Source organism: Cygnus atratus, chromosome 4, assembly GCF_013377495.2.
Source record: "Cygnus atratus isolate AKBS03 ecotype Queensland, Australia chromosome 4, CAtr_DNAZoo_HiC_assembly, whole genome shotgun sequence".
Classification (NCBI taxonomy): Eukaryota; Metazoa; Chordata; class Aves; order Anseriformes; family Anatidae; genus Cygnus; species Cygnus atratus.
In genome coordinates, this window is record NC_066365.1 from 41274268 (window position 1) to 41288215 (window position 13948).

General features: G+C 43.0%; 1 protein-coding gene across 14 annotated transcripts in view; it reads right to left on the reverse strand.

Annotated features, from left to right (window-relative positions):
- JADE1 (jade family PHD finger 1) overlaps positions 1–13948 on the reverse strand; it is a 90245-nt gene that overhangs the window by 5773 nt on the left and 70524 nt on the right. For 8 of the 14 annotated variants that reach the window (XM_050710222.1, XM_050710225.1, XM_050710224.1 and 5 more), the window contains exons 4-9: positions 13057–13214; positions 9279–9466; positions 7061–7272; positions 6051–6218; positions 5315–5431; positions 998–1528 (exon numbers count right to left, since the gene is read on the reverse strand). In XM_050710222.1, the coding sequence (XP_050566179.1) occupies positions 998–1528; positions 5315–5431; positions 6051–6218; positions 7061–7272; positions 9279–9466; positions 13057–13214 (1374 nt within the window). Of the gene's footprint in view, positions 1–997; positions 1529–5314; positions 5432–6050; positions 6219–7060; positions 7273–9278; positions 9467–13056; positions 13215–13345; positions 13567–13948 lie in introns of those variants that run through there. The other 6 variants (XM_035548114.2, XM_035548122.2, XM_035548103.2 and 3 more) reach the window with 3 other exon arrangements.

Consider the following 13948-nt stretch of genomic DNA (forward strand, 5'->3'; position numbering starts at 1 on the left):
CTAACACAGGAAGAGAAGGGTCACAGGCCGGAAGTTGAAACCAGAGGAAAAAAAATATTTTAAAACCTACAACAGCAACTCATTAGAAGAATAATTAGCCACTTGGATCCTTTACAAAGGATGCAGTAGATAGATCTATTAGCACCTGCTGCCCAGACTGAAAGACTATATACTATTCTGGAAGAGAGGTTCTTGTTCACCACCAACCCTGTTATTGAGTCTAAGGCAGGACTTTGTGAGTCAGGTTCCATAGGTGGCCTGCATGAGCTGGGCACTGGAGATGCATGAAAAACTAAACAAACTGTAGTACACTTCCTGGCTTTTACATTCCTTAGTGTCTCTAGTAGTTTGTTTGTTTTGTTGTTGTTGTTTGTTTTGTTTTGTTTTTTAAGAGAAGGAATTCAGGTGATTTCAGGATAAGATGTAGTTAGAACACCCTACTGATCCTATTCAACTGTTTTTTTTTAGTTTATCAACCAAAATCAAAGAAATCTGAACCTAATTAACTGGAACAGCCTACCAAACCTACTACATATAGATAGTCCAGTGAAATACCGTCATACCATGCTGTGCCAACAGGAAACACACTTGCTCCAAATCAAGTAAGTTTCAGACCCTTCCCTTCTTGTGCACTAGGCGAAAGGAGCAGAGAAAGCCCTAAGGGCATCTGGGGGTTGCAGTACATTCCACAGCCATCGGTGTTACTTAGTAAAAAAGCCTCAGTGCACAATCCAGTTATAAGGAGACAGGATACTGCAAACCAAGAGCCAAGGGCCCTGTGAACTAACCCTCTGGCTGAAAAAGGTAACTGACATAACCAAGTATTGGCTCTGAAATTTAAACAGAAATAGCATTAACCATCTTGCACCAAGCTGACAATACCACCTCGACTTGCACGGGGTGCCTGCATGCAGTGGCAATAACCGAGCGTGTCGTTTGGAAACAGCTAACGAAGCCCAGCACACCTTGCACAAGCACAGGCAGTGCAGTGGCTTACCCGCTCCAGATCCTGCCGGAGGTGTGTGAAGAGCTGCAGCCTTCTGAACAGAACGTCCTGCTCTCGTTTGGCCAGATTGTCTTCTTCATCCTTCTTTGGGGTAATCAAAGGCTTATTGAAGTTGGCTTTTCTTTTCAGCTTCCAGTACTCGTAAAGGAATCCCACCGGCTCCTCAGGCAGCCGCAGCACTTTAGCCACTTCCGAAGACTCAACAAAAGTATAGAACTCGTCCTCCAGCTGCTGGAGCTTTTGCTTGCGGAGGCTGACTCTGTGGGCCTCCTCCTGGTTTTGATCCATGCTGTGGAAAGGATCGATGTGGGCAGGAAGAGAGCTGTCCTGAATCCCGTTCCCATTCTCTTGGCCCGGGCTCTCACTGAAGGTCTCGTCATCTGCTTTCTTGGTGGAGCTGTGCTTGGGACAGTACGACTTGAATTTCACCTCATCATTCTCTGCCAGTATCGTCTTCATCTCCAAGCCACGGTCAAACGCACAGGTGACGTGAAAGGCTGTTCTGCAGTTCTTCACTGAACACTGTACAAATTAGAGGAAAATTCATCAAATACAAGTACTAAGAAGCCACAGTGCCTAAAACTATTTAAGCAGCCAGGACTGCTTTGGAAGAGCAACCCTGTTACCAGGCTCTGCTTGTAAGCTGCATGTACTTTCTTGCTCTCTTTTAATTAGGTTTACGATTTAGTGCTTTCAGGCCAGGCAATGACCAAGTGGCCCAGTGGGACAGGAGTGGTTAGCCCCTCCCTAGCCCAACCACACTATTCAATAACCAGCAAACCCACAAGCAGAGCCACTCACTTAAAACAGCGTTACACAAAGCGAAGCGTTCCCCCTTTGACTGTGCCAGCATGAGTGAGGGGAAAAAAACACCTCAGTGGCTGAAGGCCAGTCTGATACTTTAATTGAAAGTCTTTCCCAGGGCCTGGACGCATGCATGCTACCCAAAAGGCCTCAACTGACTAGATATTTTTTTTTCCTGTTATGGAAAGTTTATGATGTCAAATATTAAATCACTGTCAGTCACTGCTTTGCTTGACCACAGCCTTCACTTCACCTGGGGGATGAGAAGAATGGGAAATTCAATTTTTTTTTCCCACTTTTGTTCCTTCCCAGTCAACCAGCTGTTCACTGGAGTGATGGGCACCAGATCAGATGACTTAGCACTACATTTCAGTTATACTTAACTTCCTCTTGCAAAATGCTGCCGTAGCTATTGCCAGCTGTAAACTGAAAGGTTTAGATACACACATACACACATTTAACTCACACCTCTGTCTGCCTCCAGTGAAAAGAATCTGAAGTTTAAATGAATGTTACTGATATTAACTAGGAGGAAACGAAACTATGCTTACCACAACTCATCTAACCTTAAAGAGAAATGCACCGCACTAAGATGTTTATACAGTACTTTGTGAAGAAGCCAAGTATCTTTCCCTGGATTTTCCTGCTCAGATTGACTCAGTGGCCAGCGGGCATATGAAAGGTACACTAAACTGCAGAAGTTTCAAATGAATATTCTTTAATTAAAAATCAACATATAAAAGGAATTTTTTAAAAAAATGAAGAAAAAGCATCTTTTGTCCTTTCCTCTCTCTAACCAACCGGGCAAAAGCTGTACCAAACCATACAGAAGAATACCTCAGCTATGGTTTCCAAGCTGCCATCATTTACAGTAATTAGCTCTCAGTATGGCTCATGTTTTATTGGGAGGAGGGGGGCAAGCGTGCATCATCAGAATGAAAGCTGCTGAACTTGGGAGACTCTGCAGTCTCATTTCTCCCAGTGTATTCCAGTTGGTCTCTGCCCAGCCTGATACATACTTCCAGCTGCTGACTTTTCTAATTACTGTGAACATTTCATAACATCTCGGGAGGATCAAGGATTGCTCTCTCTTAGTTCATCCTGTTAATGCTATTCCTTCATAGCGCAGTGACTTTGTAAAATGATGTTCTCTGCCGTATAAGATTTCACAATACAAACTTAAATATTTCTCATTGCTAGCTTTAATGATACTAAGATTTACACAATTCCTGCAAGTTGTCTGGCAAAACTGTAATTCTTCTTTTCTCCCCCATAATTTCCAGTGCCGAACTGTCTGAAGAGACAGCCGTTATGCACGTCATCCCATGTTGTCAGTAGACAAGAGAGGTGTTACCAGAAGCACGATTGGAGGACACCCCTCTCCACTGCACACAGAAATACTCGGTGTGCAGCTTACAGCCACTACCGTTGCCCCTCAGAACAGGTCAGGAGAACAGACAAAACAGTTTCTTGCAGCTACATAAAAGCTGCCAAGAGAAAGGGGACAGCTCTGCAAGGAAGTACTACATTTACAAATTTATATACTGTGGACAGATTTATCTTCTCCACTTTAAAATGTACTTTTTTAATGCATTCCTTGAATAGAAACAGACTGATTTCACTGTTACCTACTGCTGCATTGCTGTTTTACAACTTTTTCTGGCAACTTCATCAAATAGCTCAAAATAGAGGAAAAAGGGAAATGAATAAAATCTGATCTCTAAGAGGAATAGGATTTTAGCCATCTTTGTGCCTTACCATCACAGTTCCTATAACATTAGGCTTACCACAAAATAGTAAGAGTTCTACTTCAGGCTACTTACTTGTTAAATAGGCAGCAGTACCATCCTATCTGGCTCAGGGAACTTTATGATGATCATTTCCTTAAGTATTTGAAACATTTTGAAGGTGAGCAAGCATTATTGCAAATACTAACCTACATTTTATTACATTTTTCTACATGGTCATAACACTTTGCCCTCAGTGGCTTACCTCTCCCTTTCCCTCATCCACTTCTTCCCGAGTAAGTTAAACTTCTGCCTGATCTCTCAGGAAAGGAAATCAGATAGATCCTCTTCAAAAAACGTAGGGTTTAGTAACATGTTTTCTCAATCTCTAGATTCTACAATTGTTTTCAAAATTATCACTTCACATTTCAAAGCTTTTTTTTTTTATACTGTAAAGGATCTGCAACTGCTTTACAGTTAATAAGCCAATGTAATTATGTACATGGAACCACACTGCCCAGTCTGAAATGCTCTGGTACAGATCAATTCAGTGTACTTAACAGCGACAACAATTCACAGGCTACAGTGAGACAGGCTGTGGCCATGCCCAATTGAAACTGCAGAGAGAATTTCAGAACTATGCAATGAGACAAACTGGCATTGGCCCAAGAATGTGAGTTGTTGGTACAAAACAACTGCCTTTATAGCATTGGCTTTATAGCTTTTATATTGCCCATGGACATCATTCTTTTTGGAACTACAAAGACTAGACTTTCATTTTCCTTTGATTCTATTCTGCCCCATCTCCCTGTTTCAGGCAATCATCACCACTGAGCTCAAGTGAGTATCAGAAGTCAGAAGGATAATGTGGCTCTGCTTCTGTAGCAATGTGAGCTGGGAAACTGACACCTAGGAGGATGGTTTGTTTTTCCCTAGAAACAACAAGAGCTCCAGATCTACCCACAACCAATGGAGGAAATGGGGCTCAATCCCTCAACTTGTGGCTTGGTTGAATCTTGGGGGCAGACCAGTCCAGCAATGTTTCTTTCTTACTGCTCAAAAAGCCTGTTATTAACTGATCAGATATTCTCCTCAGTAAATTAAAAAAGCTGGAGCAACATTAAGATAAATAAAATAGATCCAGAAAAAAAGCAAAGACCTGTAGTTTCACTGCCTTCTTTGTAATAAAAACAGAGCTTGAAATCACTCTAATCCCAACTATACTGACAGCCAAAACAGTCCAATGTTTAGTACCTAAAATTAGAAGTTCAAAGCCAACTAGCTTCATCATCAAAGTGAAGGCGTTTGCTTCCACTGGCTTTAGTAAAATCTGGGCATGCTCAGCACCTTTAAAATTTCAGTTGTTACAAGCAATTATACAACTCCTACTGAAGTATCCACCTCATCTTAGAAGTCACGGAACAGGGGCTAATATAGGTTTCAGCACAGAAGCTTTCAGCATCCAAGTTTCAATTGTGCATGTGGTACATACATCACAGAAGTATATTTTCTCCCTCTGCTCAACAACATTTAAGTTTTATTTCAAGTGTACTAATAAACATATCTATGTATCTACAGATTATAACATCTTATGGGATGACCTGACTATTGAAATTTTACTAGAAGGAATGAGCACACTAACTTTCAAAAGCACTTTGTGTGCAATTAAGTCCATAGTAGCAAACGTTAAATCCAAGAAATTTTACTGAGAATACACATGCCTATCTACTATATCCCAACAAAACAAAACAGAGAGATGCTCATACTATTCCCTTACCTGTATAGAAGCCCCAACTTTTTCATTACAAAGGCTGCACACCAATGCCCATCTACTGCTGGGAATGTGAGACACTTTTGTAATGGGCTCCATTTTCTCTGGACTTCCAATGCTCACCTAAGAGAAAAAATATTAAAAAACAGAGCAATTATTACACCTTTAACTGAAAAGGGAAATAATCTTATCAAAGAAATCCAATTCCCTGCATGCATATGCAAAATTTGCATATTCCAAGTTCCTCAGTTTGTAAGGAACTAAAAGAACTACAATTTGTTTTTAAAAATTAGTTCCTCACTGAATGATCAAACTTGTTTCTAGGTGACCCCCCATCGATTTAAAGTTATTGCAGAGGATAAGCGTTTTGATTATAAGAGCCCATAGGAATTCTCATTGTCACATCCAAACTTCCCCCTTCTTCACTTTTAATGTTCGGCGTACAAAATGAAATAGTACTTTGTGTGCTCATTAAATGAGCTTTGCCATCAGTCATCCCTTCCAAGGCCTAATTTTGATTGACAAAGCTTAATGTAATTACTTTCTTTATAGATGATGCATTATCCTGCCAGACTTTACATTGAACGTCTTTTATACTGACTTCCTAAGAAGCACCACATATACACATGCAAGTCACTGTAGCAACACACGCTGGGCTGAGCAGTGTTCTTATCAGATTCCCTCTCTCCCAGAACCACAGCAGCACTCAACAGAGGGGCACTCCCAGCGGATCGGTGCCTACCTCTGGAATCCACAGAGCACAGCTGACGTGAACCCACTTGGTGCCGCTCCGGGTCGGCTTCATGGCGCCACCCTTCTTGGGACACAGCAAGCACTTGGGCTGAACACCAAGCGCGCAGGTCCTGCACAGCCAGCTGCCCTCCGGCACCTTCAGGATCCCGTAACATGCCTGTACTCCCGTTCACAGAAAAGAGAAAGCGGACAGAGGAGATGACATGCATTTCTGTTACCTCTTAGCTGTGATCACACGTAGCCTTTCAAAACTCTCAAAACATTGTCAATGGAATTTATAACACTATAGAAACATTAGCTCACGGAGCAAGTTAAATTGTAAGGTAAATTACCTTACAGCTTGTAGGTAGGTTTTGTACCTTACAGCTTTCATAGATGTTATTTCACTTGCACAAATACATTTAAGTAACGCGTGCAAGACAATGCTGCTCTTGCTTATCAGACAACACAGCTTTCTGAACACTGAATGACAAAGCAAACTTAAGTTGGGAAGGAACAACAAGCTCACAGGAAGGCATCTTCCATAGTAGGAAGCAGCCAAGAAAACAGATACACCAAAACTGGATCTGTAATTCCATGCTAAAAAGGCTTTTTAATTGCCACAAAAAAACTGGCACACAATAGCGCTTCATTAGCTCAGCTCGGGTCAGTAGGTGCATAGAAAGAGAAGAGCAAGAAGAAAGCAAGAGAAGTGACCAGGTGAGAATGTACAACAAGGCACACGTTCTGGAGAGGCCACTCCTTACCTTCTAACTTCCTTGTTGTTTGTGTGTGTTGTAACAATACCATTTCTTAACCCTCTTAGTATGACATTTCTACAGTCACATGTAATAACTGTCTTTCTCAATTTTATCATTTCTGAATTCATCCCACTGCTCAATAGAGAACTTTGCACCAACTTAACAGATCAGTGTCTGTCAATGGAAAAATCCAACCTATCATCTTTAACAGTTTAGAAAAGTTTCTGTTGCTAACCCTACACTCCCCTGGCCACCATACCTGATGCACACAAATATTGCATTTGTCACAAAACACCATTTCGTTGCCATCTTCTCCATCTGGAGACTGACAGACGTCACAGACAACATCTTCATCATATTCAATCCCAAGTCCTTCTTCTGTCTCGATAGCATGGTTCATGTTGTCATAGCACCGTTGTTCAAACTCCTCTATGACCCTTTCCATTGTGTACTCGTCCAGCTCAGGCATCCCTGGGAAACAGGATTTGTTATTTATTGAAAGGGAGTAACCACCACCACTACACACAACTCCAGGTTTTTTTTTAACAACACCAGAGCAGATACAGCCCACCCACCCCCACCACAAACACACATATTTCATCCCTAGACAATCATGCCTGTTCCAGCACAAACTAGGGAAACTGCAAAAAATGACAAGAAGTTGTATAACTGTATTAAATTAATAGAAGCACAGTATTCAAACCTATCTTTCAAAGTCCTCAAAGAATCTCATAGACTGATTTTGGCTTCCTGGTCTTGTTCTCATTTTTCCTTCTTGGACAACAACATCTACGGCTTTTGCTTTTGCTGCGATTTTGCAACCCAGATATTCAATCTCTAGTAAAAGACTTGACAGAGTTTTAAACAGAAAGTGATGGAAAAACAAAATCGATGACAAAATCTGGTATGATATTTGTACCAAATTAACAGTTTCTAACAACAGCTTTTTTCTTTTTTTTTTTTTTCCTATTTTTTCTTATGTTCCATCCCAGTAGGGTGCAACCCCAAATGAGGTCCCCATCAGATCTTGCTACACCAATAGATTTGTTTGAAAAAGTGAAAAACAGAGGTGTAATAAATGCAGCATCAAATCGGTGAACTGGTCTCTGCAAACAGTGTCCATCAGAAAATTATTAGTGACTACAGCTCCATTATTTTATGCAATATAATTAACAAATCTGAATTATGAAGTGATAATTGTAATCCTGAGAAAGTATCTGCCAGAGAAGCAGAAGGAAAAATAACGAAGTACACAGTGCTTCCCCCATTTTCTCTCTCTCACTTGCCATGAGGATGAGCTGGATGCAACGCTTCCATGTTGGTACTACACTGACCATTACCACAAAATTATGACACACAAACCCTTGTGAAACCAAGAAAGCCATGCTACTAAACCCAGTCATTTTCCCCTTGCAAAGTCAGTTTAACACAAGAATTTCCATATTCTTAGATTACTACAGTGAAGCATAGGCTTAGGATGACACCCTGCTTTTGCCTAACTCCTAATACCTACCGTTCACTGTGACATACAGAAGACGGCAACCTCGTGATGTGCGTTTGAACAAGAAAATCCTCCCCTCGGCTCTCTCCGTGAGTAACTGAGCCACAAACTCCACAAAATGCTGAAGAAAAAGCCTCCCTAAATTCCAGATCAGAGGAGAAACACTCTACAAAAGTGTTTCCACCTTCAGGGAACAGGACCTTGCTGCAGAGATCGATGCATTCCTTACTACCCATACAAAGCAGCTGAGAGGTAGCAGGAGGGAACACCCAAAACCCTGCTGATGAACAGAGCAAATGTTGCCCTGCAGCCCCGAAACGCTATACTGGCAAAGCACACTATGGCATGAGTTAGACCAGTTTGCAAGTAAATTCTAACCTCGTGATTGCTATCAGTACAAAAATCCTTTAGAGAGATGTCACCCACTGTTTGTTGATAAGGATTTTAAAAATGGAGTGAAGGGGCTGTGGCTTCATTTCAAATGTTGCATTCTGCCTTTTAAAGAAAGATTATACATTTTCAACACCTGAAGCACTGCAGCAGGTATCAAAGAAAACATTGGGAATTCATAGCTGCAGGGACACCATAAGGCAAGCCCTCCAACTGCAGATCAGGAAGCATTTCACTTTTTAATGGAGAAAAATACACAAATCTAAACAAACAGTCAGTCTGATGAGCTCTTCAAGGGCAAAATACGAACTTTGTGAGAACTCCCTTATAAAGCAGAAAGTAGCAGAGAACATGACCACGTTGCCATATTCTGACCTGGTCTAAGCAAACACAACTCAACAGTTATGAAAGCATACACATCAGGGTTTAATTCCATCAGATCTGGCCTCCCACAGAAACCCCAAGGTGATTACTCTCTTCAGATCTCTATCACCTCTTCCCACTGCTGACCCCCTGCAAAAATTCTTCTTAAGCTTGTCAGCTTTAAAAAAAAATACAAACAAACAACAAAACGCTCATTGCTCACCCATTTCTTTGAATTCTTCGTTGGCAAGTTGCAACCATGCTACGTCCACATCATTGAGATCATAGCGACACACGCTGTCTGCTAAGGTCCGAATGTCAACATAGCCCAGCTCTGGAGGCTCCGAGCCCGATGAAGCAATGTACTTCCTGGGACGTGTAAACGTGACAGCTTTTGTCTCAGACACAATCCTAAAACAGACAAGTGCACACTATGTATGCTGGGCTGCTGAAAGACTTGTTTCTAGAGAACTCAAAATGCCTCATGCTAAGTGGCTAACAGTCACAAGCAATCTTCTAAGCATATCTTGCACAACTGAGATGAGAACAAAAACCAGTACATTGCATTTTCATACAGGATTTGCAATATTATGAGAAATTAAGTGGAGTTATCTAGAAACGCATTTCATTTCCAGAATTCTAAATAAAATGAAAAGACTGGAGGACAGAACTCTGGCTACTCTTACCTGAATTTCATACTCGTTTAAAGCTAGAGTTAGACAGTCTGTCTTTAGGTAGTGATGGCTGCCATATACACGGGTGTTAAACTGTTTTATGACTTTTTTTAAATCCATCTGCTTAACTACCACAGCAAGGTCAAGAAAATTCAAGAATTAAAGTTTTGTTTCTTACAGCGCATTGCTTTTGAATGTTTGGAAGGGTTTTTTGCTACAGCATCACCATCTTTGTGAAATTCAGAAGACCTTTCCCACAGAGAATCAGGAATTTGCAATTGCTTGGCCTTCACTTACCCAAACAGATCCAAGCTCTGGCATCCTGGGTCTGCATTTCCTCTTTCACAATCCCTAATCCCATGCTGCACCAAACCTTTGCGCAAATATTAATCAGCAGTCACTGAAACTACCTCCCCTCTCAGGGTCTGAAGGCTCCAGGCGGCCAGCCGGAACAACACAAAAGCACATCTGAGCTGCAGGCCAGGATTTTGTTCAAGCACAGGTATGGGTTCAGGAGACAGTGAACTACCTACAGCACATAACCTGTTCTAGGTCAGATTCTTGCAATACTGCAACTTCGCAGCACCAGGAACTGTGGGCAGAAATGCCCAGTAGGCGAAGGACAGCAGTCATTCTCCCAGCAAGCTGAAGATTCACCTCCAAAGAGCCAGACAACTCTGTCGGTTCAGCCGCTGTGCAGGTCTCTCAGCAGAGGATGCTGCACCTTCTTCTTAGTTAGCTGCACAGGCTAAAATTCAGTGTGAGTGCAACCCAGTTCCTGCTGTAACACTGATACCTCCAGGAGCAACAGGGCCACGCTGCCAAATGACTCCTTCCTGCAGCGCCAGTCCCAGCACTAGCACTGATGATTTTTTTGTGCTCCAATCCCACGCGGGCAGACATGGCACCACCCCACGCAGACAGAGCTTTCTGTCGGGAACAGCCAAAGCTCCACAAGAAGGAGGATGTCCTCTGCTCTGTTTTGCTCCCAGCTGTGCTCCCGCCCCCCGGCCCCCGAAAGATCTCCTGACCTGTCATTACTGCATCTGCACAACCAGATCTCTGTAAACCAGACTCCTGCACAGCCCTAAATCCTCCCCTCACATAGCTTATTTAAGACAAAATCTGAATCTGAGACATGATGGACAAGAGCCAAATGCTGAATTTTCAGCTTCTGTGGTGCAGAAGGGAACTGTGTAAGAATGAGAAGGTGAATGATTTTGGCAGGCTAACTGCACTGCCTGAATTGATCCTGGTCATACTGCACAGTATTGAAATATTACAGATTACTACATCTCACGGACATTTTATTTTAAATAGGGCACTGCTTGCTGAATCTTCTGTACCATCAATTTTTTCTGAGTACTTCTTTCTCTGTGTGGAAATTACCACCTCTGGGCTGCATGCTGCACACACTGTCTATTCACTACTGTAGTGGCACAGAAGAAATAAGCACAGGTAGTTTGGCTTTACAAACAACACCTTAGTCTCGTTATTTTTGAGACAGAAGTAAATAAAAATAATTAAAAAAAAAAAGAGCTGTAATGCTCCAAAAAGGAGGTTTAACTAACTGAATCACCTGTCTGAGGATACGCTCACACTGAAGCACCGCATGGACTTGCTCCTTTCCCCACCCTGCTGGGCTGTGTTTTCCTTTTGTGCTACACCAGCCGCTACTGCTGCTTATCCAACTCAGGGTAACCTCGTCCTCCCCTCCCAAAGTTAAGCACAGAGCTGTCTGAGCACTCCAGCATAACTATGGCATATTGTGAGGGGACAAACAGGGTAAGAATTGGGCATCAGAAGGCCACTGAGCAGCAGGCGCTCACCAGTAAGAGCCTCACAAGACAGCTCAGCGCCTAAAAAAAATAGCAGTGCCTCCTGTGCTGACATCCACACCTTTGGGTGCCCTCCTTCCCCATCCCCTTTAATTTCTTAATTTTGGAGCACATTCACAAGTGCGACGCTCTCCTAAAGAGCATGTGGAGCTGACAGAGCCACCCAGCCACCTCCCCAGACTTAAGGCAGATACAGGTTGGGGAATACCTGGGAGGGTCTCCCCCTACTGAAGCCCCAAGGTCTCCTGGCCCTCCTGCAGACTTCAAAGAACACAGCGAGGAGGAGACAACGTGAGCGCACCTGTACAGAGGGGGGGGGCATTTATACAGGCAGTGGGTGAGGGCAGCGTGGAGCAGGGTACAAGCTCTGTGGTGAAACAGCATGCTCCTGCGCCCTGCAGTGCCCAGCAGACAGGGAAATGCTGAGCTGCCTCCCTGAGGAGAGCGCCAGCTCTGATCCTTCCGAAGGTGAAGGAGGAAAGGGTTTACCTGCCATGCGGGTCGGTTCTGAGCTGTACAGACCTGCTGGGGCTGTGCAGCTGTCTACAGGTTTCTGCACAGAACGCAGGAAGCACAAACAAACCCTCCTGCAGTCCCCCTGCAACATTAAAGCTGCCAGACACAGAGCTAACAGAGGCACTGTCACATAAGCCAAATTTTTTTGCTGCGTATCAGTGCTTGGGCTGTTCTGGCCACATCAGCACTGGTGTGTCACGTGGTAATGCCATATGCACCAGCCTGCACTTACTCAGACATCTAGCATGTTTAAGTGGCAATCAACCTTCTTCTCACTTTCTCCAACTCCTATCCCAACTAAGCATGAAACAGATAGATGGGCTGCAGTGCATTCCTGCCCTTACAACTGGATTGTTTAATTTGAAACAGAAAACAACATCTAAGTGTAACAAACAAGGGAAGGAAAATAATGGTTTCTTGGATAAGAGCTGGAAAATCTCACATTAATGTGTTCAGTTATACGCACATCAGGATGGTTCTTAAAACAGCTAAAACATTGTACAGTTTTCTGAGTCAGTACATCAAATGACAAAAAGAAAAACAGAAAACAGAAAACCAAAATAAATGCTGTATTTTCTCTAGCTCTTAAATCTGGCTTGTCTAATTGTTCTCTGAAAAGAACCTATGGCTTGGAACTAAGCACAAAGACGAGGTCTCTCCCAGCAACACTGAGTGAGGTCAAGTCTGGGCTTAAAAATGCAATGGAAGGTATTTTTAAAGCTCTGTCATTAAACTCCATCCTAACGTAATGCCAAAAATGACTCTCTGATACTCACTCATATGTCAACACACAGGCAGAACAGGCCTGACTCTTGACCCCTCTGACCATTCAAAAAGCTGAGGCGTGTTGCTCTCTCTGAGAACCAAGGCCTTTCTAGCTAGACACTGCAGGATAAAGCTCAAGAAGCCAAGGCAACGTAGACAAAAGCTGCTAGCATAAATGTATATTTGTTTACAGTCCTCCAAACTATACCTGGCTACTGGTTCTGGGATGGTCCCTGGGCTAACTGGCACCTGCACTCCCTTTTCCCACTCCTGCCTCCAGGGGTCTGCCAGCACATAGTATTCATCAGGGTTCAGCTGGAAGGAGTCATGTAACTTCATGGCAGTGATCAGGTCCGTTCTGAACACCTGCAAAGAGAGTGACCAAGAGAGAAAAATAGAGACACTGACATTTGATATTTACACTCTATGATTCACAGCTCCAGGGTAACCATGGAGCACAGAGCATAACAAGGTCACTGTATCAACAGTGAACTAACCCAGCACACTGCAGGACAGAAGTTTAGCTTCATCGCAGAGAAAGGGGTGGTGGAAGGTGCAAACGCTGATACGATGACTTCCAGCTAGCTCCTCTCTGAGTCCTGATGCTCCCCCCACACCGGAGACACGATGCTAAATGACACTACCCCATTTTACCTTCCTCTTGGCTGCAATAAAAGCTGCAGGAGCTTTGAGTCTTCTTAGAACAACAGCATAAGGAAGACTCAATTTTGCTCCAACGTTATCATCTTTTAATTATTGGAGCTCTGACTAATCCAAAGGCATTCTACAAATTCCCTATGGTAGAAATCACGGCGTGACTCCACCACGACCAGACGCAAGAGGAAATTCTACCAAGATGACTCTTTGTGCAAGTATTTAAAATAATAACCCAGAAGACAAATAAAATAAGCCCCAACCTTGAATTCTGGTGGCAGCTTGATGTTCAGCACATGTGCTTGTTATTCTATCAACTACCGACACCGCTGCACCATAGCTTAATTTTACTCTGCCTTTGCAAAAACATCCACCTCTAAAACCAGCATGATCTTGGCAACTTCTGGGTTAGCAGTCACCGACAAGCAGCGATGCTGTCTTCCACA